The 27,490-nt window shown below is 45.6% G+C and overlaps 1 protein-coding gene across 1 annotated transcript in view; it reads right to left on the bottom strand.

The window, feature by feature from the left end:
- Positions 1 to 27,490, bottom strand: part of DNAH9 (dynein axonemal heavy chain 9) — a 1,479,259-nt gene that overhangs the window by 905,480 nt on the left and 546,289 nt on the right. The window contains exon 36 of the mRNA XM_085616775.1: positions 22,007 to 22,181. Coding sequence (XP_085472901.1) covers positions 22,007 to 22,181 — 175 coding nt within the window. The remainder of the gene's footprint in view (positions 1 to 22,006; positions 22,182 to 27,490) is intronic.

Genomic DNA, 27,490 nt, shown 5'->3' with positions numbered 1-27,490 from the left:
ACCTGTCTCCACCGGTTGACCTGCACCCGGCGTATCACTCTCTGCAGCACCTCATCATGCAGGGTTGCCTGCTGAATGGCCTCCAACGGAACAGCCGGCGGGCGTGCCTGAGCCACCACGAAACAGACGTACTCCTCAGCAACAGATGGACCAGACATGTGAGATGCACGTGGGTGGCGAGACATGTAGTCAGCTGGGTTGGCTGATTTTCCCGGTTTATGGACGATGGTATACGTATACTCCTGCAGGCGCAGACCCCAGCGTTCAATTCGAGGCGGCATTTTGGCTCGGGGGTTTCCGAAAATGGTGACGAGCGCCTGATGGTCTGTCACCATCGTGAAGTGTTTGCCGTATATGAAAACATGAAAGTGTTCACAGGCCCACACAACCGCCAGGCTCTCCTTCTCAGGCTGGGAGTAGGCCTGTTCGGTGTCGGACAGGCTTCGACTGGCGTACGCCACTATGTGTCTCTGATCGGTGTCATTGTTGTACTGAGCGAGAATAGCCCCTAGACCCACTGGGCTAGCATCCACGGTGATCTCTGTCTTACGGTCAGGGTTGAAATAGGCCAGACTGTCGGCAGCCTCCACTGCTTGTTTAATTTCCTGAAAAGCTCGCTCACACTCAGGAGTCCAGACGAACGGCTGTCCTTGCTTAGTCAGGATTCTAAGCGGGTGACTAATGGTGGCATAATCCTGGATGTATCTCGAGCAGTAGCTAGCCATTCCCAAGAATGATTGGATCTCACTGACGTCTCGGGGGCTCTAGGTGTCATGCAATGCTGATACTTTTTCTGGGTCGGGCTTCATTCCAGCTCCCGAAAATATGTGTCCGAAGAATTTGAGGGTAGATTGGTGAAATTCACATTTGTCCTTGTTAAGGGTCAAGTTGGCCTCGAGGAGAGCATGGCACACACGATCTAAGGCAGTGTCGTGTTCTTGGACATTAGCCCCATACACGAGGATGTCGTCACTATAGTTTAATGTGTTGGGGATGTGGTGAATAGTCTGACGTATCGCCTCCTGGAAGATCTCGGCCGCCGAGGAGATACCGAAACTCAGTCTCTTGTATCTATAGAGCCCCAGGTGTGTTGCAAAAGTAGTGATATATCGAGAGCTCTCATGCAGTTCCAGCTGATGATACCCTTTGTTGAGGTCTAGCTTTGAGAACACCCGGGCCCCGTTAAGAGCCGAAATCATATCACTCAGATGGGGTCCTGGATGTCGTTCCCTCTCAATGGCGGTGTTGGGTAGCCGCATATCCACACACAGCCGCACCTTTCCCGGAGTCCCCTTCTTCGGGACGATGACCACTGGCGATACCCATGGCGTGGGACCTTCCGTTCTTTCAATAATATCGGTTACCAGTAGCTCCTGCAGCTCGTCCTCCACAGCTTGCTGCAGATGAAACGGCACTCGGCGAGGATGCTGCGCCACGGGCCGAATCTGATCATTGATGTGCAGGCGGATTTGACACCTGTTCATTTTGCCCAGCCCCTTGAATAGTCTCGGGAACTTGTGGATGATGTCTGGAGTGTCACTGACACGGTATAGGATTTCCACTAATCGCAACCGTTCAGCGGTCAGCAAGCTGAGTAAACAGTCGGCCTCTGGGCCTTCGATGACATGAATGACCGCTGGCACCGACGTCGTTCGGTGTCTTAGTTTCGTTGAAAGTTTCCCTAGACAGGGAAGTGGCTTCCTGGACATCCAGGTGTATACCCGGACGTGAGCAGGGGCCGAGGCTTCATCTTCTTATACTCTGTTACCGGAAGGTAGTTCAGGGAGGCCCCACTGTCCAGCACAAACTTTGTTGCATGTTCTCCCACACTAATGTCCCAGCGGGGATACTTCTTAAGTTGGTCCTGGTCAGCGACCATATTCACATATTCGACGGTGTATTCCGAGTCATGAGACGTTGATCTAGATTCTCTGGATGGAGACCTCCTCGACCATCGAGATCTCCATGACTCTCTGCTGGAGTGTGAGGATCCTGACGAGGACTTCAGGCGACCTTGCACCGCTCTCGCATGATGCCGTCGCATGTCCGTCCGAGACGATCTGGGTGGATCTTTCCCTTTTTTGCGACGATAGTCCCCACACATCACTTCAAAATGGTTGCTCCGACCACACTTGCGACATTGCTGGCCCATGGCCGGACACGTGTCCGTGTGTGGAAAATCATATCCACACCGATAACACTTCCGTGGACGTTCCTGTTTTTTGTCTCGTCTTCCTGATTCAGGTCGCCGGCGTCCGGAATGCTGATGACGCGACGGCGGTGGGGGATTTTGCGGCCGTTCTCTCGACCATCAGCGAGAGCTGCTGGCCTGTACCTTGTACGCTTGCTCTCTTCTTTCACTGCGTCCGGCCTCCATTATCTTGGCATGCTCCTCTGCCTGATCGTGCACTCATTTCTTCAATTTCATCAAGACTGTGACTCTTTTTTAGTAGCTTCCTTCGGAGCGTCTCTGACTGACAGCCATCAATGATGCGCAAGCGGATGGCATCCTCCGTTGAAAATGCGTCAAAGTTGCAATGACGTGACAGACGGCGCAACCTTGTTATGTATGTACTCATCATTTCTTCCTTCTCTTGAAGAGCCAGTTGGAACAAATACCTTTCATAATCCACGTTTTTCTTGTGCAGAAATTTCTTGTTTAGTGCTTCTCGTACCTTGGTGTACGTCCCAGTGTCTACCGCAGGGAGCTCTTTGATTATTTTGCTGATGTCTTTTCCTATGAGATTGCGCAACGCAATTAGTTGATCTTCATCTTCGGTCACTTTCGACCCCTTAATGTAGTCCTCGAAGTCCTCAATCCATTCTTCCCACCTGGGACCCATGCTTCCTCCAGTTACCAGCGTCAAGGGTTCTGGGGGGCGCAGATGCGATACTCCCATCATGATGGGCTTGGCCTCATTCCGCGCCGGTGAACCGTGATTCAACATCTTTCACCCTCTGTGCCCTTGTTTGTTGTCTGGTTCCTTCTTGCACTCACTTATGCTCGTTTGCCGAGGCACTCTTTCCCCTGCCAACCCTTGTTGTGTATCACGGGTGCTTGTCTACCCCTATGCGCTGACTTGTCTTTATGTCTTGCACGTGGTCATACCTCTTTGTTGCGGCACTATCACTTGCCAATGCTTATTGCTCACTTTTACTCATGTCTCTGTAGGAAGTTCCTTGTCATTTGCTAAGGCTTGTTTCTTGCTCCTTCCAATATCCATTCATTAAGGCACTTCTCCTTTGCCAGTGCTTGTTTCACGCTTCTGCTCTGATATCAACTGGTGCCTGACCTTATAATGGCCGCCCATTCACTTGCTAGGAATGTCCCGCTAGGGCGCCTGACTTCAAGATGGCCGCCCCCTGGATCCCACGAGGCTCGACTATCTTCAGCTCGTTCCCTTCTCAGAACTTCAGCAAGGACTCACCCTAGGTCCTTTCAGTCAGGTTTTCACCGCTCCACCACTCCGGTAAGCTCAGGATCCACCTCACCGTCTTCTCGGGAGCAGGTGCGATCACTCACGGATCGGGGGTGAGGTCCAATTTTGGCAGGACAGCACTCCTCTTCCTCGGCACTCAGTCACACTGCTGCCACAGGGCTCCACACGCTCCGCGCCTCATTGATCATAGACGAGTACTGCTGGTCTCACATTGCAGACGGCAGTCTCGTTGGGGCTCGCGCGTCGCGACCGCGACGTCTCCCTTGCGACGCCCAGGGACCGGACACTGTTCTTTCGATGTTCAGGGATCGCACGCCACGCATCCCACCCTCGTCGCCAGCTATCGTGTCCGGTGCTGAATAAGGACACGACACGAAGAACAGTTAGACGGAGCTTTATTACTTCACTCTTACTAGTTCCAGGTCCCTACTCTAACTGCCCGCTTCCTTCCATCGCTCCTCCTCTTCCCCTCATTCCTGAACTCCTCCCACCCGACTACTAGACTGCTCACGACATTACACGATCCTGCAGCAGCACACTTCCAAAGCCCATACATGACAGTAACCCGATTCAAGGCCCCATTCTCCCGATTTTTTTGATGAAATCTCCCACTTTGCGCTTCTGAAATGTTGGCATGTATGGGTGACTGTATTATTTCGCCTACTGTGGAGTGCTTGTGTTGCAAAGCATAAGGAACTATTTTACAGCTCAAGAGCATGTAGAATTATCATACATTATATTCTTTATCTTATACATTCATTGTATGCAAAAAGCCATCCTTTTTTCAACCCAGCTAGACACAGTGGTCTCATTCGCCTCATGTTATTAAAAAAATCATAAATAGAAAAAATACATATATACATTGATGGATGGACTTTGGCCAGTCCTCTTCATCCATTGGTCTGTTTAGCTGTGATTCAAATTTTGCTTCAATCCACCACAACATATAATGACCTGCAACTCACACGGTACCACTGTGTGTCGCAAAATGTTGCCCCCCCTCTTCACACGGTCACACGATGAGGAACTGATATCACACAATGACAAAGAAAACGAGATGAAAACCACTGCAATTAGTGAATTTCCGGCTCATTTTTCAAGGCTTTGAACAACCAATGTACCACTATATTGCCTCTCATCCAATTTATTCTCAAGTATTTATTCACGTTCTACAGGCAGCAGAGCGTTTGAGGTGGGCAATATTCTACATTACTGGTGACTGATTCTGGTGGTGCAGTCTTCTGTGACCCTGCTGCTTCTTCTTTCTATGTATATGAACAACCAATGTCAATTAAGGGGTGTGAACACACCCTAGGATATTGGCACTGTGAGAAATGGGATTCCTGGTTCACTGAGGTATGCACACACTAAAAGATAGCCTGTGCTCACCCTCTGGTAGCTTGGCACAGAGCAATCAGGTTATCTAGAGAGGAAATGTGTAAAGTATTTCTGTAACACACGTGCACAGTAAAACAATGAATACACCACAAAAACACTCCACACTGGTTTAGAAAAACAGATATTCGTATTAGGTTCAAAACAGGACCAGAACGATAAAAATACGTTGGATACTTTTCTAGTTATACAAGTTTCCCAGATAGTACTCTCTATACTGAGGGAAACAAAATCAAAACAATAGCGATTCAATCAGTGGTTCCCAAGTAATAACATTGCAAAAGCTTGGCAGGGAAAATCACAGTGTTTGAAATGCATTTCCTTTCATTAGGATGATTACGGTATTGTTCATGGGAAGTGATGTAAAGAAACACTTTTGATTGCTACCTTTGTTGTGGTCCAACAGACCGGAGTGAGTGAACAGGGATCCCGGGAGGTATAGGCTCCGTACTGTGTGACCGCTGACTACCCCAATGAGGAATTGGCCACGGGTCCCACTGGACAGGTATGCAGTAAAAATGGTTATGTGCAAACCAGGCTAGGATGAATGCAAATGGGGTGCCGCGCAGGCTGTACAATCTCAGAGGACCTCACGGGCACAGTACCTTTCATAATCAGAGCAGTCCTTGCACCACTGGGGACCCTCTGGGTTGGGAAAGGTGTGCAGCGCTGTCACATCTTCAAGGGGAGGCTTGTTTGCTATGGCAACACTTCAGGAGGGCTTCCCTCAGTTCTGCAGCTTTGGTTTGGGGTGGTAATTGTTGTCAGTGTGTGGTGCTGAAGCATGCAGGTCACAGGACTTGAGAGAGCGCCGGGTGCGGACAAAGTGTAGCACTTGATCTCGGGAGACAAAGTCCTTTCTTTCTGCAGCACGGAGCGCTGGGAGCGAGCTGGCTCTTGCAGGATAGCTCTTGCAGCAGGGGAAATACTCAAAGCACAGAAATGAAGTCTTCTGATGGCCCTGAGATTTCAGGAAATGGGGCAAGTCAACAAGCCCTTGGAGAGCACATAAAGTCACACATGCAGACAAAGCAGGCAGCAGGCCAGCACAACAAGGCAGGTAGCAAAGTAGCATGTCCCCCACAGCTCAACAAGCAGCAGGCCAACACAGCAGAGCAGTTAGCAAAGTGGCACTCCCTTCCAGCAGCACAGCAGTCCTTCTGGCAATGTGCAGATGTAGATCCAGTGATGGTTCGTTACAGGTCCAAAAGGTCTGATTTGAGCGGGTCAGAGACCCACTACGTTTACCCAGAAGGGCATTTGATGTAGAGGGTGACTTAAAAGGAGAACTCTGGAGTAGCATTTACCTTTTAACATTAAGGGTAAAGAGGTCCCTTTTAGGTCATTCTTAACACCAGGCTCTGCTCCTCCAAAGCCCTAACCCATCTTCACATGGTGAAATCCTTTTTTAGTTGGCAGATCTGCATATAGGATGGGGCAATGTGTTAGCCCACTGCAGCCACTCGCTTACCTGCACTGTAAGCAATGACATTGTGCCAGATCATATAGGTATATCCACCTAAAAAAAAGTGCCACTTCAGTTCTGGGGATGGTGGACCAATATTTTACTTTGCCAATCCTTTTTACTTTCCATGTAATATACTTTTTTAGTCATCATCATGTGTTTTTATAAGTTCAGGTGACAGCAATTCAAAGCCAATAGTAATTGTTCTCTGTGGCGTTAAAATTCATATATTCCTATGATATGCATTAAAACTAAAAAGGAGTTCCATACCTCTTCCAAGTACACTTGCCCGCTAGGAAGCACCTATATTTTTCTATTACAATTATATGCAATCGTTATCCATTTGTATTAATTTCTTCATTGCAATCATGGCTGCAACATTTAGGTTTCTTTTTTTTCTTTTTTCCTCATTCATTTTTGTAGCATATACTTTCAATTCGAAATAAAATGAAATGTATCAATTACAATTGTTTGCCAAGGCCAAACATATTCTTCAAAACAAGGCCATTTAAAAAGAAAAATTCTAACCAGTATCAGGGCATTTCTAGGCAAGTTCCGTTATTTTGAACCCTGCTTCCCTTCCAAATAAGCCACATTGAGACTGCTGCTTCTGTAGTCTGGGTACATGGTAAGGAGCAGACAACGGACCCATGAACTGCTGCATGCTCTCCTCAATGTTTTGATCACTGTGTGGCAAGTGTTGTGCCACTGTGACACCTGTCTTTTTAAGGGGCAGGGGCCACAATGTAAATTTATGTTTTAAATGCTGAGATGGAGGCCTGTTTCCACACCATACCGGCCTCCAATTAAGAATTCACATCTTTTCTCTTGGAGTCACAAGCCAATTCCTGCCATATTCATGATGCAGCAGACTTGTGACTCAAAATTGAAAGTCTATTGTGTGAGGAATTTGAGTAACCCTCATTATCCCATTGGACAGACTTTTCAAGAAGCAATGCATTAAATGACCCTGTGAGCATCTTTTGAGACTCAGGCCTCAGATTGAGTTCACACAGGAGCATCCCTCTAAAACAAAATGTGACATTCCACTGATCAGTGTGCCTCGGTAGAGGAACTGCTGCTAGAGTCATTGGGCAATATGACTGAGACCAATTATTTTGCCATTACGCATTGTTCTAGACTGCAAAGCATTTCATGTGCCTGTTTGGTAGAATATAGATTATGTACCTTCTAGAGATTTTGGCCATAAAGGATTACATCAATTGTTTTTTAAAGAGCACACCTGACGTACTGTGGTGAACCCAAGCATAATTGAGTTTCTGCTTGGAAAAAATGTAGGCAGTTGTGAGGTCTGGTTCTCGTTCTTTGGGACGCAAGCCTACACATCCCGGACTTTCTGATCCTTTCAACGTTGATTTGTTGGCTTTGAGAGGCACAGGAAGGGATCAAGATGTTGAATTTGGAGATGAGATGGATTTAGGGAGGATGCTGCTGTGTTGAGGCCAGTGGTGTAGGAGTTCAGAAGACCAAGATGCTTCAGAGATCTTATTCTGGTCCTGTTGTGAAGATTTTGTGATGGTTTTTGACTGGGGGTATGGGATGGGTATGCTGAAGTTGATGTAGGTATGGTAGGACCAGGTGATCAGTGTAGGCTTGTCTGCTGTGATTTTGCTGATGACGATGGGGTCCAGTAGGTGCCTGGTGCATGTGTGGGGCCTTCCACTCGCTAGGTACGTCAGCGATTGGACAGAAGGTCAGTCGTGATGTAATCTGTGATGTCCTTCAGGTGGTAGTTGAGGTCACCAAGGAGGATTAAGGCTCTGGTGTACAGGATCAGGGGTCGACTAAGTCTGTGATCGTGCTGCTGCATGGTGAAGGTATTTATAAATTTACCAGATTATCTGAAATTGTATGCAATCTGCCAAAGTGGCCCAGTGCAGCAAACTACTACTAACACGTGACGTCATGAGGTCATTTGCATATTGTCAGTCCCCCCACTTCTTTTTATAGGACTTGTGCCCTGGTTTGCTGTATACACATATATATAGTTTCTTTAGCAACTGAAGAGTATTTGAATACTCCAAGTATCGACACATAGGTACTGGAGCCAGGAGAGAAGTGGGCTCAGCTTGGAATTGAGGGATTTTGGAAAAACAACAATTAACTTTGATTGAGTTCAGAGTCGCAGCAGTACAATTTGTACTCGATCTGAAGTAAACAAATTACCTGACAGTACAGGGTGCAAATGCTTACTCTTTCAGAGGTACATGCAAGTTAGTATGCCAGAGTCCTTCTGTTCCTGAATGAGTCACAAAATGCCCCAGGATGGGAGGGAATGTTCAGCAACAATAGGCATTACTGACTTAGCTACCACACCAGGTGATTACATCTTCCTTGCCACTACAAAGTACATGGCCTCGTTTGTTAGATGTCTTTTCTTGGGGTTTGACAGATGATGTTCTCTCCACAACCTCAGAAATAATTCTAGTGCAGAAAACAGATGCTGGTGATTCCCAAGACACTAGTAGCTGGCCTTGTGCAGGTCACAAGGGACAAACTGCTTTCCGCTTTTGATGCGAACGCTTGTTGTAGGTGACATGAAGATAGAGGGCGGCACATTTCTTTCATGGTAATATGAGCAGCAAAGCATTTTTCTTAGAGGAAGTGGAAACCTTGGAAGAAAAAAGACACCCACCTCCCTCTAAAAAAGTGCAAGTGCTAGAGAAATCAGCCCATAATTCACGCATTATCGGATTAAAAAATCTCAAGAATTGATTCTGGCTTGTGGTGACAGTCATATATGGGGCAGGACCATCTGATGCTGAGGAAGCTTGCCCTTTGCCACCTCAAAAGTTTTTAAGGTCCAGCATTCTTTCTGAGAGGCTATTTCAGGTGGTGGTCACAGGACACAGAATTCCCTAAAACTGGTAAACAAAGGACAAAACAACAATAAAGTTATGTTGCACTTGGCCCTTTTTGCAGGGTCATCCCTAAACTTTTTGCCTTTCTCCTAGTTTGTTTCTGACGTGGTGTTGGTGGTTTTAGGCCTCTGAGCACTTTAGCACTGCTGTCCAGTGTAAAGTGCGTGTGCTCTCTGTGATAAATGTGGTAATATTGGTCTACACCTATGTGGCCTATTTAATTTACCTGTCAGCCCCTTGTAAAGTGGTATCTCATATACCCAGGACTGGTAAATTAAATGCTACAGGTGGGCTTGCAGCGCTGATTGCGCCATCCACCAATGTAGCCTTTCAAATCTGTCTCAGGCCTCTGCCATTGCAGGGCCTGTGCGCGCAGTGTTACTGCCGCTGTGACATGGCACCTAAAGTGTGTGCCATGTCCATGACCCCCCTTTTTACTACATGTCAGTCACCCCTAAGTAGGCCCTAGCTAGTCCTATGGGCAGGATACATTGAAGGTAAAAGATAGGACATGTACCTTAAGTGTGTGACATGTCCTGGTAGTGACAAACAGCCATTTTGGTTTCTCACTACTGTGGGGCTGCCCTCCCATAGGAACGCATCAGGGATTCCCTGATAAGTGTTTCAGTGGTAATTCCTGGTATGAGAGGCGCAGTGTGGTCAAGTTTGGTATGTTTGAAATAGTAATAATAAATGCTACGCAATGGTGTGCGCAGATTTATTATAACTATTTTTGAAATGCCACTTTTAGAAGTTGGCATTTCTGTGTGCTATGTGTCTGCCTGCCTGATGTGAATTGCATGTCTGGCCTGTGAGTGACAGGGGCTGGTGAGGTGTGGGGGTTCCAAGAGGGGCAGGGTGAGTCAGCGCTAGGCTGAATGGGACATCTACATTTGGAGTAGTGGGAGAGGAAGTCCCTGGTCCCTGAATAGGACTGAGCCTGCCCTAGTGAATGCTGGCTCCGCCCCCCTGTGGTGTGTCTGATTGCAGAGCCCCATCTCTGAAAGGAGGGTGTGAGCACTGTTAGCAGAGTGCTCCAAAACCCACCAGAACCAGTTGCATCTGGTTCCCCCATGCCCTGCACAACAGACAAAGGAGGAATATGTGTATATATATGTAGGGGCTGGGACCCCTTGAGGTTGTTCCTGTGCTTGTTCTGATGCTGGGGGCTGCTGCTGCTGCTGTGCTCCAGGAGGAACCACCATGAGGGACTGCCTCCCTGCTGGAGGGCCCTGTGTTCTGGCCTGCCTGGGCCCAGCCTTGTAACCCCCCCTGAACTCTGTCTTGGACCTAGCCCCTCGTGGAGCGCTTCTGTGGGCTTTGCAGCACTGGACTGCAACCTGGAGATTCCCCTACCCAGCGTAGGGAGCGGGTGCCCACCCCGCATTGTTGTTCTTAATTGAGGCGGGGGCCTGCCCCGCTTTATTCCTGTTTAAATTGTGGATGCCCACCCCGCATTTGCTTTTTGTTTTTTTCTTGAGTGGGAGCGCACCCCGCTTGAGTCCTAATTTGTGGGGGCCCACCCCGCTTTCCGCATCTTGGAAGAACGGGTGCCCACCCTGCGGTTTTTGCCACAGAGCGGGTGCCCACCCCGCATTGGTGTTGTTTCAACAATGGGAGCCTACCCCGCGTTATTGCTGTGTGGCAGGAGCCCACTCCGCACTCTGAAATCGCCGACCGCACGTGCCCGGAGATCGCCGCGGCCCGAGCAGAAGCCAGCCGGAAGCGAGGGGAAGTGCCAGCCAGAGGAGCAACGAGGTTCCGGCATTGCGGAGCGGGGCTCCCGTGAGCTGGGGACAGCCCCGCGTGTTGCTGCAGTCCGGTGGCCAGAGACGGAGTGGGAGCCTGAAGAGTCTGGTGACCAGCGGGAGCCTACCCCGTCGTGGGGAGCCTGCCCGAGAGGAGACGGAGCCTTCAGGAAGAGCCCAGTGAGTGGCAGATGAGAGTAAAGGTCCCGTGAGCAGGGCCGGTAGCCATTATGGTGCCTGATTCCAGACGGAACCTACAGAGTCCTCGAGGGGAGCCCAGTGAGTGGGGCTCAGTTGTTAACTTGGAGGAAGGTGGTGTCGGGGCACATTGTCGGTGCCCGCCCACTGTGGTCATAGCTGCCCCGCCTGACAGAGGGCAGCTGCAATGGTGCCCATAATTTATTCTTAGGGCCCCAGTAGGGGAGTGGTGCCGTGTTTTCATTGCTGAGCCCAGCTGCCCTGCGAGAGTGCAGGCAGCTGCACGTGTGGGCAATTTTCTCCTATAAGAGTCCCAATGGGGCTCTCAAGGCACTGTGGTGCCAGTGCTGCATTTGGTCACAGCTGCCCCGCTGGACAGTGGGCAGCTGCAATGCTTGGGGGTCAGTTCTTTTGTTGAGAAAGGGGTGAGTTGCACCCCACCCCCCCAGTGCATCTGCGTCTTGTGTTTTTACTGCATTGGCAGCTGAGCCCTGACTTTACTGGACATAGGACATTGGAGCGCTAGAGAAAGGCTAGTTGGCCTGGGGGTCAGTTTAGAGTGTTGGTAGGGAGCGAGGCCCTGACGTGATGACCAATGCATGATATGTTCTGGCCTAATTGTGATTCAGACGTAATGTGTTTATGCTGGTGATACCTAATGTGTAATGTATTTATGGTTAGGAGGTTAGGCGTAATGTGTTTATGCTGGTGAGGCCTATTGCGTAATGTGTTTATGCTAATGAGGTTTGGAGGCCTAATGTGTTTTATGCCTACTGCTTATGCCTAATGTCATGGTATGATATGTTAGGATGGTATCTAACGCTAATGTGATAATGCTTAGGTCATTATTGTACCAGTAGTTACTGGTTGTGTTGTACAGTTACTTACCTGTTCTGATTGTTCTGACCGTGGCCCGATTGGCCTGGTCCTGTATATAATCCCCTGTGAATATTGCCTAGTGCCAGTTGGCACCGTGTAAATGTGTGATTATGTTTCTAATGTGTTTATGAAAACACAAAGGCTGTTTTTGATATAACCTTGTGTGGAGTTTCTTTTGTAGTGTGCCTAGTATGTTGCTGCTGTGTGTCTGTGTTGCGCAAATGCTTTACACATTGCCTCAGAGATAAGCCTGACTGCTCGTGCCAAGCTACCAAGGGGGTGAGCAGGGTTATCTTCAGCGTATAACTCCCTTGCCCTGACTAGAGTGGTGGTTTCTGCCTGGCTAAGGCGCAAGCCCTAGCCAACCAGAAATCCCATTTCTAACAAGTTATATCACCACAATGTTGATTAGTTGTAAGACGACGGACGCAGTGTGGTAGGGACACAAGTTAAAGTTAAAATGTAGACACGGAGAAGCATGCTCTCTACCATCCGAGCAACAAACATAAAACAAGCATTGGCATAGCCAATAGGTCTCACTTTTGGGACCTTGTAAGTAAGTATAAGACTTCACGTTTATATTTAATTCGTATTTAGGATGCAGTAAATGTAAACGTGAAGTTATACACTTCAGTTTCTTTTTTACTTACAAGGTCCCAAAGGCGAGACCTATTGGCTATGCCAATGCTTGTTTCATTTGTTTGGAGAGGTAGGAGGGAAGGGGTTAATTATCAGGGGCATTTGCTAGTGCTTTATACCTGGGCTGCGAGGAGCTTCTTGCGAGCAGGAATGCGAAATAAATTTGTAGTCTGTTGGAAGGTTTTATATAGCACCCTTGGGGGAAGCTGTAAAGAATGAAAATAATCTGTGTTAACCTCCCCGGGAACGTGGCCGGCATAAACCCACGTCATTTATTTTTTTCTTTGTTTGATTTTATGATTGAACTTTTTGCAAACTCAATGTAAAATGATCTACAAACATTCGGGCTGGCAGAAGCTCGGTACACGCAAGTAAACATATTGGGTAAGAGGAAATGAGGAGACTGTCTGAATGAACGTGACGAGAGAACGGCTTAAAAGAAAAAAGTTAACATCGAGGTGACATGGTTCGCGCACCCAGTTTGACAGAAGGCAGTGACACCATTCACTCGAGCAGACGGGAGATTCCCACACTTACCAGGACAACTGGAAACCTCGAGGAAAGCCATCTGCAACAGTGCTGATGAATAGCTGGGAAGACGCCATCTTGGAAACAAAACCTTTTGCATTGCAGTTGAGGGAGTGAAAAGAGCTGCGTTACCCCCCGCCTACCTCCTCACATATGAAGGAGCCTCTGCTGCTTGCGGCTGGACCGAAAAAAAGCGAGCCACGCAGAAAGAAAGGTGTATTCCCGCCATTGTGAATGTGTGCATGGCACGGTGAAAATAAAAACAAGCACAGCGTCCCCGGGGCTGTATATAACATACGCGGCCACCAATGCTGAAGTGCAGATGCTGGGCTGCGTAAAAAAAGTTAATATTTAAAATCCAAAGGGGAGTGTGGACGCCACACTAAAGCACTGCTTTAAAGAGGCAGTGTCTTGTCGGGCTGGATATAAAAGCGGCCATCATTGCTATACACTCAGACAGCATGCGCGAAAGTGATTACCCGTGACGGAGGAAAGAAGCATGCGCGAAAGTGAAAGTGATCACCCGTGACGGAGGAAAGACAGATGGTGGCTGCGCGCGTGCACGCGCTCGTGAACGCAAGCTTGAAGCATGGAAAAGCCTCTGGTAGCACTTTGAAAATTCACTAACTAAATGTCTCGCAGGGCAGCGCATGCGCTGGCTCAGGCGAGACCTAACACAACGTATAACAAAAAAAAACAAGCATTTGCAATGCAATAGGTCTCGCATTTGCGAGAGTTTCAGCTATTGGCATTGTAAATGACGATGCCTTTTATCTAAATGTTTGTTTTAAAGCATCAATAAAAGGCATTGTCATTTACAATGCCAATAGCTTAAGCTGATGAAGCGGAGCCATCTTAAGACAGGCAGGCAGGCATCTCATGTGTAGCTATGTCTGAATCTTAACCTCAGGGATATTATCCCCGCCATTGGGTTCAAGACCCAGACCATATTCCACGCAGGTCCTCCACATGCTCCCAGAATGCAATGTACCATCATGCTAAATCAGGAGTTTTAAAGTTTGTGCCATGGCAACTGAGACCTGGCCCTGTGTGAGTTAATTGTGCTACACTGCCATACAAACCAAAATGCCTTGAAGGGGGGCGGCGTGTGCTACTACAACGTACTCTAATATTTTGAACCCCACACTACATCGTTTAGCACTGTTTGCTGTTATTTAAAAATGCGTTGTGAAGTGTTTCATTTGTGCCGGTGCTCAGCTACAGCACTTAATTTGTAGACACCGACATGGACACGGTGTCACTGTATGTTTTTATTTTTTTAGCAGAGTCAGTTAGTGGGGCATTTGGCTATTTAACAAACCTTAAAAAAAATATACTATTGGAACTTAAACCACCAGTCCACTTCAAGGTGACAATCGAGTGGTGAATTTTGTCCTAGGACTCTTTCCCAAATAAATAACTCTCAGTACTTTTTAGGATGCTTCACTGAGCTTTTGAAAATGTGCGGGCTTGTGCACCATTTTGCTTTTGGTTAAATGCACAAATTCCACTTTCACGCATCTTGTATGTTGAGTAGCACATCCCAAAATCCATAAATTACCGCATACGTGCAATCTGATTGGATGGGAACAGGGTGTATGTATGTACCTCACTCGCACAGGAGCGAACAAACCGAAACAATTCGGGGCTTATTTACAAGCCCATTGCGCTGCCGCTACGTACTTTTTCCCCATATTAAAAGTGGCGCACCGACGGCACAAGCGGCTTGTGAATAAGCCCCGAATTCATTTGTACTTAAAACGGAGCAAATTCATTTCATTGCCCGTTTGGTGCGTGAGTATCATGGAACAGAGAAGACAGAATTTTGTACAAACAAGGCCAACACAGATATCAAACTAATGTCAACATTTTGTCGTGTGTAAATAAGAAATAGATAAACAATGCAGCTACCCTAAATTCACATTTACCCCCGCTCACAGAGAAATGGTGTCTTGGAGTCCGATAAAACCAAGAGGCTTTCACCCAAAACTTTCAACTGGCACCAAAAAATAGGAGCATTTAATTGACGCCATTCATTCAGACTGCGTGTGGAATAGATAATATAGAACATGGTATTTACCCAGCCTGGTCAAAAGCAGAGGTAATGGATAATTTTGGAGGGAAGATGTAAATAACGACGTAGAAAACGTATTCCACTTTTCGAATGAGAAATGCGAGTCTTCATTTCAACCAAAATATTTATGCACTTTCTTTCAATTACATAAGTAGCAAAAATAGTGCAAACTGCGCTGTTTTTTTTCAGTGTTGTTTGTCGATAACTTTGCACTGGGGCAGAAGCGTGCAAATTTATTTGCTCCATTCTTTTCCCTTGTAAAATAGGAAACGCAGAAATTGTATTTGCTCAACCATGCCAAAATAAATAAATAAGAAAAATAAGGAAAAAAAAAATCACACTGAAGCTATTTCGCTTGGTTTAAATAATAATAAACTGACCAGGTGTATACAGCTTTTCAAACGTGAAAGCCGAGACTAAGCTCGAGGCAACATATTTTGTCCCTTTCTAAGTATCATCGATGATGAGAATTAAAATGACCCTTTATGAACTACAAATGGTTTTGTAACTTTTGAATTGTAATTGCACATTAAGCAATGGCTCCCGCTCCATTTCGTTCATGCGTGTAAGAATGTGCCTTTCAAATGGTCGGGCGTTACCTTTCTAGTAATAATTTTCAAGTGTGCTATCATTAAACCTAGCGAAAAACTGACTTGTCCTGTTTTGCTATTTGCACCAGATCAAAGTTTCTTCAATACATCCGGTCTCTTTCTTCGCATCTCCAGGGAGATCTGGTTATTGCTCCTTAAAAATAATGTTGTTTTCATTGGGGCTAGTGTTTCCATCGTCCCCCCTTAAGCCCCAAAGCGTTACTGAATAAAATAAAAGTGAATCTCTACCTGCGGTCGGATTTGCATGGGATAAAAGAGGGGGGGAGGGAGGGGCAGCTGCCCTTTGGTGTCCGGGTTTACAGGGGGTGTTTGCCGGCACGCTCTCGGCAGCATCTCTAAAGGCCGGGAAACAAAGGGGCAGGCAGGATAAGGTGTGAACGGCCTCTGCCTCCCAGACATTTACTTCACAACCACTGGCACGTGGAAAAAATTAGTTCTTTGCTAAAACTCAGAGGCCAGTTTCTACCACAGTCATTTAGATTTAGGATGTGTCACGTGACTTGGTATTTGCAGCAAACTTTGCTTAGTTGTGATGAATATACCACAAGGTCATTCCTATGGGGCAGTGCGGTAGCCTCGGTTGGTGTCACTTAGTCGGGATGTCATTCGTGACTTATTGCATGTTAAGTTCCTCACCGCAGCCTGCTAAAATGCAGTGCTAATTTGCCTGATTTCTCCGTTGATTAATCAGACCGGTACATGCCCTCGAGAAAGCACGGGCTCTTTTCTTTTCAGATTAAACTTCGTAATTTGAGTCGCATCCACAGCACAGCAGACCGCCCAAATCAATTGTGAGCATCTGTATACACGAGGCGTATGCACATTTTAAATGAACCCTCTCACGTGAAAGCTTGTGTTCACAAGATGAAAGAACAGTTTAAAGGAGTCTTCCATGTATGTTCATAAAATGTTTTCAGTTGTCGCAGTGGCTTTTGGCCACTAATAAGCACAAGCGCTTCCACAACACCCAGCATTTGGTATAATTACTTCGGTATACGAGTAAACATTCCAGTAATTAGACTGGTAGCATATTTAACAAGAAGATTGGCCTCTATGTTTTTCATTCAATATGATCAAAATCTGAGCCCGGGAGCCTGCACAAACTGTGGTGCTGAGGCAAGGGCGTTCCTGTTACAAGGGCCAACCTTAGATGAAGTTAAAACATTTTAGTGAAAATTTGCCAACTCTCCTCATGTCGCAATTCCTGGGCACTTGAGCTAATTTGTAAGCGTTCCACTCCAGTGTGTTTGGAACAAACGCAGCCCTTGTTAACATCTGAAATGGTCGGAGACAATGGCAGGGAATCGCAGCGCGGCCCGGAGACAAAGGGGCTGGACGGGCCGGCGGAGGAGGCCCCATATGTCTGCAGGGAGGGAGGAGGCCTGACACGGGCGGCGTCGTGAACCGGGAGGGGCGTGCTGAGGCTGCTGTAGTGCACATCGGTGCAGAGGGCAGAGCAGGGCGGTCTGTGAAGGACTGCCAGTGCCTAGAGGAGCACAGAGCAGAACATAGGCGGCCTGTAGAGCGTGACCCTTAAGGAGCTGGTAAATGCCTGACTGCCGGGCAGCATATGATGAGAGTGAGTCTGTACATAGGAGCCATGCCCACACAGGGCAGGGTGGTCTGTGGAGCGTGATAGCCGTGCAGTGAAATAAGTCTGGAGCAGGAGGCAGCCCAAAGTGAAAGTGATCGCGATTGCGATCGCCGCGAAAGTGAAAGTGCTGCGGAGGAAAAACACATGGCGCTGCGCGCGTGCACGTTCACGTGCACTGAAGCTTTAGGCCACAGCAGCACTTTGAAAATCCCAACTATAAAATGTCTCTCCGAGCCAGCGCAAGCGCTGGGGCTCAGCGAGACCTAAACAGACACTGTCCTCCTTTGTGTCTCCTTTTATATAGAAGACCATAGGCTATAACCACTAATTAAACAATTGAGAAACAGATAAGTACTTGAAGAATTGAGTATGTATTACTTATCCCAAACTCAAACCGAACCGAGATTTAGTTACTAAATTAAATTCGCTAATCTCATGACGTATTTCAAATTATTTAAACCCCTTCCCCCCTCCGTGTTTTCAAAAAATGCAGAACACAATTTTCAAGCTCCATGTGTCAGAAAATATAATGTAAATAAGAGAAAAGTAGTGATGGCAACTCGTCATCTATCCCGGGGGTTTGCAATGCAATTTGGTAAATGGAATCCTCTTCCAAAGTGAGTTAGTTAGTTCCTACCAATAAAGTACAGGTGCCAAGCTCAATTAGAAACACCACAATTACTCTGTTTGTAGGGGGCAAGCTCCGTTGCTAGTGTGTAACCGGAACTTGTAATTCTTCCAAACCTAACATTTCCATTGCTGGGGGGTTTCATTTCACCATGGATTGCGTCTGATGTCAAATAATGGATCTGTACAAATACTTTTCATCAAGAGAAGTTATTTCTGGAAGGCTGCGGAGACGGTGTGCTGCTGCTTTATCATTAAAGGATGGCTTTTCATATGCACAGCTCAGTTTTAATAAAGCAGACTAGATCCTATCACATTCAGCCATAATACACGAGCCCCGCAGAGCAAAATAGAAAAAAAATGGTATCAACTTTTAGAAATGGAGATTCGGTCTGAGCACATTATGTTCCTAGAGTCAGCACTGGTTTAGTGCAGTTCATATTATTATCTGATCGCCTGGCACATCTGTCAGCTACATCTGGAACTGGTAGAGCAACCGAGGCCGAATAGTCCTCAGAAGACAGAGCTTTGTGTGAGTGCTTGTTTCTTTTGCTTAGTATGGAAAGGATGTGCCGCCGTCTCGTTCATTTTTTGTGGTTGTTTCGACAATTTTCCACCAGTCACTTAAAAAGTCTCATAGACCGCAAAATATGCTCCAGATTTTTAGAGCTCTTTTCACCAGTAGCAATCAACCTGGATGGAGGACTGAGGGTCATGAAAAGTGACTACTTCACAGTTGGAGGGGGGGGTATGAGTGGGACAGGTGGAGTTCAGTGTGTGTGTGCGTGCACGAGTGTGTGTGTGTCTATCTTTTCACTGTAAGAGCATGAATGATAGTGTCCTAATAGGATAACATATGCATATGTACACAAGATAGTCATCACAATGCAGAGTGTCTCTTGTTTTTGGGGACATGACAGCCTGCACGTCTCTGTACTCAGGACCCACCTCCCAAAAGCATTCTCACATGTGCGTGGAGATCTTTGCATCCCCTTCCTTTCTTCAATGTAGATTTCCCCAGCATTAGTGAATTCCCAACCCAATCTGCCTGAGTTCTTGGCTGTGACCGAGCAATATTTGCCCATACTGGCTCTATCTGGCTCCCAACCTTTACCTTCAAAAACATGATTTGACATGGAAATTCCTACTGCAAAAGTCGGTAAAAACAGAACCCAAACAATAAAAAACAGATTTCTTATTGATTGGGAAAAAGCTTTAATTTTTGAAAAAGTCAGAATTTTGATTTGCTCGACTAACGTGCTCTCAATATCCATGAAAAATGAATACGAGCTCGCTCAAGCTAGTAACTCATACCTCATCATGACATCGAGGAATCTCTATGGATCATCTCACACCAGACAAATTGCTAGAGACAGATCCTCTGCTGGGTCACTGTCTTTCCATAAGACTCGGCAAAAGACTAGATTCTAGGCACCCTTGTTACTGTAATCTGTGGATGTGTGGCTCTCTGCCCTCGGAGGGGAGAAGCAACCCTAACTGCTGGATCTACACAAAGCCCAGCACTTGGTAGAGGACATGACATTGAGGTCATCCTTGTAGTGCAGATGGCCAGGCACAGCATTGTGGAGGCTCTTTCCTACATCAAGTGTGGTGAGCGTCTATCAACCTAATGAACCTCATAGCTTTAGGATGACTCAATCATCCCTTTCCCAGTCACAAAGAGGCCTAGTGGTTCTGTAGCCTCACATTCCGACCAAATGATTAGTTTCATTGGTTAGGGCTGGCTGTCCTGATTTTGGAACAATTTCAACAATTTCCCTAGCTCGTCTTATTGAAGAGATATTTCCATCTTGAACTGCAGTTGGCTCCTAAATCTAGGGTTCAGTTACCAGATCACACTGGGGACCCTGGGTTTCAGAGGGTTTCCCCCAGTTTGTGAGTTCCCAAGCCACTGGAAAATTTGCACTGCAACAAGGAGCCTCTCGAGATGAACTTCTCAAAAACTGGGGATATCGGGGAAGTTATAGTGACCAATAATCACACATTCTCCTATTTAAACACCGAGACCAAATGAGACCTTAACTGGTATCTAAAGAATGAACTGTGATACATCAGAACATTGAACTGAAGACCAAGAATCGTGTAACTCTGACACTTTACCATTCTTTGGCTCTGATGGGTCCCATATGCATGGTTGTTGCACTTTTGAGGACAAGGATTTTTTAAATTATTTTGGACTGGAAAGCAGTCGGTGTGTCAGGCAAGTAACTCAGTTGCCTGTTGTTGAACCCAGAGCCAGACACCATTGACCCAGAGGGGCTCATATACCAAAGCAATGTTGTTACATTATATTCTTTTTGATCAGAGACAATGTTTGAGGTCGGTATATTGCTGTGGGTAATTGTTAATATTAGCACCGTAGATGTCTTTTTCAAAAGAGGAAGTCTCATCAATGCAATTTTTCTGCATAAACAAAAAAGGAAAAAACATTCTGAGGAGTCAGAGACCTGTTTATAATTTTTATTTAAAAATTGGTAATTACAACAGGAGATAGGCCAACACGTGTTTTGCGACTTTTACCAATTATTTTGTTGCTTCATTAGGGCCAAAACTGTATCACTTAAATATATATTGCAGCAATTTCGAGGTCGAATAAGTTAACATAGTTTTTTTTTTTAAATGATCTGTCCTGTGACGTACATAGAGTACATCGTTATGAGGAACCTATAGATCAAGCAAACAAAATCAGCAGCATGATGACCGTTCACGTCAGCGATTGTGAATATGCAGATGTGAGTGGTAGTACTTTCTTTTTTGCCACTGGAAATAGAGCTTATCTCTTCTATGAAATCTCTAAACTACTACTTGAGAGTGATGCTGCGGTGTAACAACAGCGTTGACTATTTTTGAGGATATTTGTTGTTTCTCGGAGTAATTGTGGCATCCTTTCTTTTTATGTGATTTCTACAAACACAAACATTTGCTGGAGGGCATTCTGCAGCCTTAAATCTTTATTGAATGTATGTCAGTATATCAATTATGGCAAATTGTAACTGTGACAGACTTTCATTCTCATTGCATGTATTTATAGGGATCAAAAATATGTATCTGTGCTTTGTACAGATTCCAGATTGATACAATGCAATAGGGGTACTCATGGGAAGCAATGGGGAGAGGATGTAGCCTTACGGCTAGAGCAGTCCACCCCGAAGCTGGGGAACCGGGTTTGAGTCTCAGCAACAACGCTAAACATCCTGTGATTCTGGGCAAATCACTTAATCTCCCTGTGCCTAACAAAAATGAATGTGTCCTTCTGTAATGAAACTGGCGCTATGTAAAGCGCTCTGATACCCAATGTCTCGAGTCTAGTTCACGCTATATAAAACTCTAAAAAACAAAACAAAAACAAAACAATGCAAATTGTGGAATTCCAGATGTAATTTCTGTCTGCCCAGCATCCCTCAGTAGCCTGCATGCATGATGGAAAAGTCCAGTATGCATGACAGAATTATGCAAAGGCACATTTTTGTGAGCTGGTGTTTTATATTTCCAGGGTGGTACACAACCAAAACTGTGGGTGTGAACACCCACAACAGCTTATGTCAAGCAGGACTGATCTGGGTGAAATAGGGCTGGGTCCAATATATTATAAAACAATCTCAAATATTCTCGGGAAAGAAAAGCGAGACTGAGCTTCATTCGCCTGAAATGTGTCTTTCACGGTGCTTCTCGTGATCCCTGCTTGGGCAACATTGTCTACAAAATGGAAAGATGGCGAAGCAAGCGCATGACAAGAGAGTATGGAAAAGTTGGACTTCACTATGTCACTGTTCCAAAAGCAATCCCCAAAGACCATATCTTCAGATAAGATGTGGCTATTTCAATAGTTGTAGATAATTTAACTACCTTTCAGTGCAAATATAGATAACGATTAGTAATATAACTATTTTGAAAATAGGTCCTACCTGGTCCTGGAACATTGCTCCGCCGAAGGCCCAAACAGCAGCAAATACAAAGTACAGCTCATAAAGTTCCTTTGGACAATCGGGAGGAGTGTTCTCTTTGGTCAACAGACACTCAAGAAGGTAGCACAACATTTGAACCATGCTCTGTTCCGGGATAGGTATAATCTTCTTAAACCTGGATAAAAATAGAACATAGTTAAGAAATTGCTCAAGTTGCGATTTCCTGCAAATTACATCCAGGCTATCTAGGATGGATGATGTGGTAGACATACATTTTTGGGACGGCTAATTTGGAGCTGGCTCTACCAGCAAGAAGGGTTTTCGTTGAATATTAAAATGCAGACAAAAACCTATGTTGATGGTCTTGGCAAACTAACTTGCTGCAACTCATAGCAAAAATGAATTAGAATAATTCTACATATTGCTCATGCTTTTACAATGCGTGTACCTTGAAAGAATATGTTGGTTAGAGTCCATCTTAACCTATCTCTTTAAATTCCAATTATAAAGTTGTATTATCTGTTTTAAAGAACTCTGGAACAGAGCACCTAAATAGTAATAGACAAACAACCTACAGCTAACTAGCAACACGTCCCTCTGATATGCTGATTCTATAAAATTTACATTTTTAATTTTTTGACTCAACATGGCTATTTCCAGTCCCAGAATGGGATTTAAATTTCACTTCTATCGTCTTGTAAGGCTATTCCTGGGGAACTGTATGCTGGAAAACGGAAAAGCACCAGGCTCAGTGCAAAGATAAAAGTGACACAGGGCGTGGTAACTTCAGAAACAAACCAAAATCAATGCAAATATGGCTAGAATTATTACAAATCACTTTTTTTATTTTTGTTAATTGTTCTTTTTATATTCATTATTTATTTCATAAGCATGTTAAATATTTTTGTAACCATGATCAGTAATGTTCAATGATATTCAATTCAAAAATAAATTTTGTTTTGAAAAACATTAATATGCATCTTTTAGTTCTGTTTGATTTACATGAAAATATGATACCAACACATGGATAATTATAAAACACTGAACAAGTATACAAAAGTGTGAAGTTGATGCGTTTCGGCAGAGCCTTCTTCAGAATGTTCTTGTCAGTGGTTACTATAATCTGATGAATTTTTCAGGTAGCGAGAGATTACTTAATCTGAGGGCCCACGGATGAGGAATTATCTACTTAAGATAAATTGCGACAAAGCTCATAAGCTGATATGACTACAATGTCGTGTGGCTTTCATTCAATTATGATGAAGTTCCAAAATGCAAGCAGGTAGGATTGAATGATAAATCAATCTTGTATTATATATGGTGAGCTCCCCAACGTCTCCCGACAGGTTGAAGCAATATACTTCACATCCCAGAATTTAATGATGCTTGTGGGAACTGGTCGCAATGGTGAGATCAGTAGATATATGCTTTTTTTTAAAAACCTCCACCGATATTCTGGGTTTCAGGTAGAAATACCAATCCCTTCGGAGATTCCGCACGGGTTCCCCGATTCTACTTCCTTGATGTCGTTCCTGGGGAACTAACAGGCCAGTATGAGATGCGAAAAAGTAATCAGATATACATCAATTACTTGTACCTACAATAAAATGGCATTGCCTTTTGCTGACCCGCCGCAAATCCAGCATGCGTTTCAACTGGAGTTGGCAGAGTTAAGGTGTGAGATGATGCAGAGCACGAAAACGTACGTGATGCAGAGTAACATTTTGCAAAACCTGTGCGCGTGCCTTTTACAGAAGTAAAGCGAGGTGCACTGTTCGGAGAAGGCATCTGCAGGCCTCATATCCCAGGGCTGAAATAAGATTTACGCGGCTTTCTTCTGCCATGGACGAGCGATTCAACCAGTGCTTCGAGGGGCTAAATAAAATCCATGCTTACGCCCCTCGGCTGCAGGGAAACTCAATTCGTTAAGTAATAATATGTTTCAGACATTTATAACTTTGATCCTCTTGAAAGGAATGAAATCGAAGGCTCGCTGAGGGGCAACGATTTTCTGCAAGCGAGAGGAGTTTAAAGACACTCAAACGGTGGAGTTAAAATAAACTCTTTCATCTTTCACTTCTAAAAGCGATTCGGGCAGCAGGCGGCAGTCTCGGAACTAATGCCGTGGCAGTCACAGCCGCGTTGAAGGCCTCCATAAAATTAATTACAGTTATTAGGAAGAAAGGTTAGCACAGGCAGTTTCAGAATTACAGAAACGGGAACAGTGGGAAGCCTGGTAAATAGCTTCACTCTTTTAAGAACAAGACAAATACACCGCCGCATAGAAAGCGTGATTAAAGGCACTCCGGCAACAGCACAGCCTTCCAACGCAGCGAGGATTAGCAGGGGAGTCTGAGTCATAGACTCGGCGATGCCCACCCAGAATTGAGAACAAGAGAAGAAGGGCCGGCTGCAAAACCTAGAAGGTGGGAGTATGAAAAAAAGCAAGGGCAAAGCTAATAGCTCTCGCCCTTTGGGACATATTGGCTTTGAAAATATTAGTTCTTCGTGATGCTGACCAGCATCACTGAAGCGGTCAGCATATCCGAGGAATTTACAAAAGAGAAAGCCAGCTGCGTCATTTTGTAGGCTACTCGTGCGGATGAGTTTTATTTTTAAAGCAGGTGGAGCGGAAGCAACAAGGAGGGCACAGGTGGCAGCAACACAGGGACATAGATGTGTGAAGCAACACAGACGGTGCAGATGGAGAAACAACACAGAGGGCGCAGGTGGAGGGAAAGATGACAGCGAGCAAAGTAGAGCGCTGCAGTGCTTATGGACAAAAGAGAGCAATGTGGAGAGGCAGAGGAGAAGCACATAGGTGAGAAAGCAACAGGGGAGGACACGGAGGTGAGTGTAACATGGAGGGGGGGGGGCAGGGAAAAGAACATTGGTTACAGAGAGCAACACAGAGTGCAGGTAGAGAGAAGTATATGAGGGAGAAGCTGGAAAACACAGGCATTTCCATGAAGTGCTTAAAACAAAAGTAGCATTAGAAATGCAAGCAGTGAAAGCATAGAAGCCAGCCGATCAAAAGAGATAGTACAGAGGCTATGCTCCATGGGAGAGATAAACACAAGATTGAAAAACTGGGACACAAATAAGAAGTAGGCAAATAAGATTGACAGGAAAGCCAACCAATCAGCAGACTCTGTTTCTTCTGAGCAAGCCCACAATATGTTTTGCAACAGAAAGCGCATGTCTTGTCTAGCAGAAGAGACATAAAGATGGGAAAGGTAATTGAAGTGGGAGGGGGAGGGTACAAATGATTTGATAATGCACATAAAAGAATTAGAGACTGGATAGTTCGAATATGAGATCTCACATTCAAAGGCTATGAGATGATCCACAATTTGAAGTGGGCACCAATAGTTCTTAACATGCGTGATGGTTGCATGTGTTAGACACCAGCAAGCATTTTTTGGGCCAAGGCTATTTTCATCATCATCATATTAGTCCAGACCAAAAAAAGGAAAAGGCAAAAAGGGAGAAAGTCAGAGGAAGAAAACGATATGCAAATAGTGACAAAGAGGGAAAGCAATGTTGAAAAATAGTTTGTAAAAGAGACAGGAAGTGTAGGGTGGTTGTTAGAAATTGGGACTCTAGTTGGCAGAGGTTTGCATCCTGTCCAAGTAGGGACCACCATCCTAGTCAGGGTACATCACATACACAACCTGAATTAACCTGTGCTCTCACTCTAGTAGCTTGGCTCAGAGCAGCCGGACTTAACTTAAAAGGCAATATGTAAAGTATTTGTGCAACACTTAAATTACAGTAACAGTGAAAACACCACAAAAAGACTTCATACCAGTTTAAACAAATAGAGGATATTGATCTGAGTGAAACAAGACCAAAACAACACAAATCCAATCAGTTGAACTAGAGATATTAATTTTTAAATATTAAATCTAAAAACAGTGCTTAGAAGTCAATAGTGCTAAAAGGTTACCTGAGGTCATGCTAGACCGAGGTAAATTCAAAGTTCAGGCCAACTGAAATGGGGGCAGGCCAGCTACAGAACCCATGCAGGGCCCACTAAAAAAGTACCTAGGATGGAACAAGCGTTGGCGTTGAAGACTCAATGTGTTGGTTCTAATACACGCTGTTGGGTCGATGCGTCGAAGTCAAGCTTCACAGTCGGGGCCTCGGATCGGTGAAGCATCTTCATCAAAACCTCGCAGTCAGGTCACACTGGTTGTTGAGACACGCAGGGATGTCGTTGGATGGCCTCTGTATCAGTGGGCACTGCCTTGGTTCTGGTCGGTGCAGAGTCATCACTGCATCTATGTTTAAGCGGAAACAGCTTCAGAACCCACTTCTGGGGCCTAGGACTGGATTGGCACCTCAGGGAAGGGAGGGCTCACATTTGGGAGATTCCAGCAGTTGAAGCAGAGTTGAAGGAAGTCTTTGATGGCCCTAAGACTTCCAGAACAGGAAGCAAGCCAGCATGCCCTTGCAGAAATTTGGGTTCGAGGATGTAGAGAGCAGGTCCAGTCCTTCTCACTCCCAGACAAGAAGCAGCAATCAGCAGGCCAACACAGCAAAGCAAGAAACAAAGTGGCAGTCCCTCATGTAGCACAACAATCAGCAGCCAGCAGGCCCACACAGCAAAGCAGTTAGCAAAATGGTAGCCCCTCCTGCAGCACAGCAGCTCTTCTTCCAAGCAGAATGTCCTTAGTTCCAGCAAATTTCTGATTTGGTGGTGTCAGGGGTCCAGTATTTATACCTAAATGTGTCTTTGAAGTGGGGAGACTTTAAAGAGGCATTTGAAGATCACAAGTTCCCTACCTTTCCTGCTATGGCTCCAGACTCACAACAGGGGGTAGGTAGTTCTTTGTGTCGGGACAGGCACAGCCCTATACAGGTGCAAGTGTCAGTTCCTCCCTCCCAATCTACCTCAGAAAGGCCCATCAGCCTGGTGATGAGCCATAGTGGGGGAGACTTCAAAGAGACCTTTGGAGATCACCAGGTCCCTGCCTGTCCTGCTCTAGCTCCAGACTCACTACATAGGGGTATGCAGCTCTTTCTGTGGGTACATGACCAGCCCTATCCAGGTGCAAGTGTCAGTGCCTTACCCCCAATCTAACTCAGGAAGGCCCATCAGCCTGGTGATGGCCATCAGGATGCAAATGTCACACCTTTGTGTGACTGTCTAAAGGGAATGCGTGAAACAAAGCTGTGACCCAACCCAGACATGTGTTCAGAGAGAGGCAAAAAATGCTTCTTTCCAAAGGTGGCATTTTCAGACTTACAATTTAAAATACGACTTCACCATAAATTGTGATTTTAAATTGTGAGTCCAGATACCCCAAGCTCCAAATCTTCATATATTCTCAATTGAAAATTACACTTAAAAGATGTTTTGAGGCAGTCCAAATGTTAACCTATAGGGAGAGATAGGCCTTGCAGTAATGAAAAATGAATGTTGCAGTGTTTCACAACCAGGACATGTAAAACCCAAAAGTACAAGCCCTACCTTTTAAA

Source organism: Triturus cristatus, chromosome 7, assembly GCF_964204655.1.
Source record: "Triturus cristatus chromosome 7, aTriCri1.1, whole genome shotgun sequence".
Lineage (NCBI taxonomy): Eukaryota > Metazoa > Chordata > Amphibia > Caudata > Salamandridae > Triturus > Triturus cristatus.
Note: the sequence above shows the minus strand (reverse complement) of the source record. Positions and strands in the feature narration are given on the sequence as shown.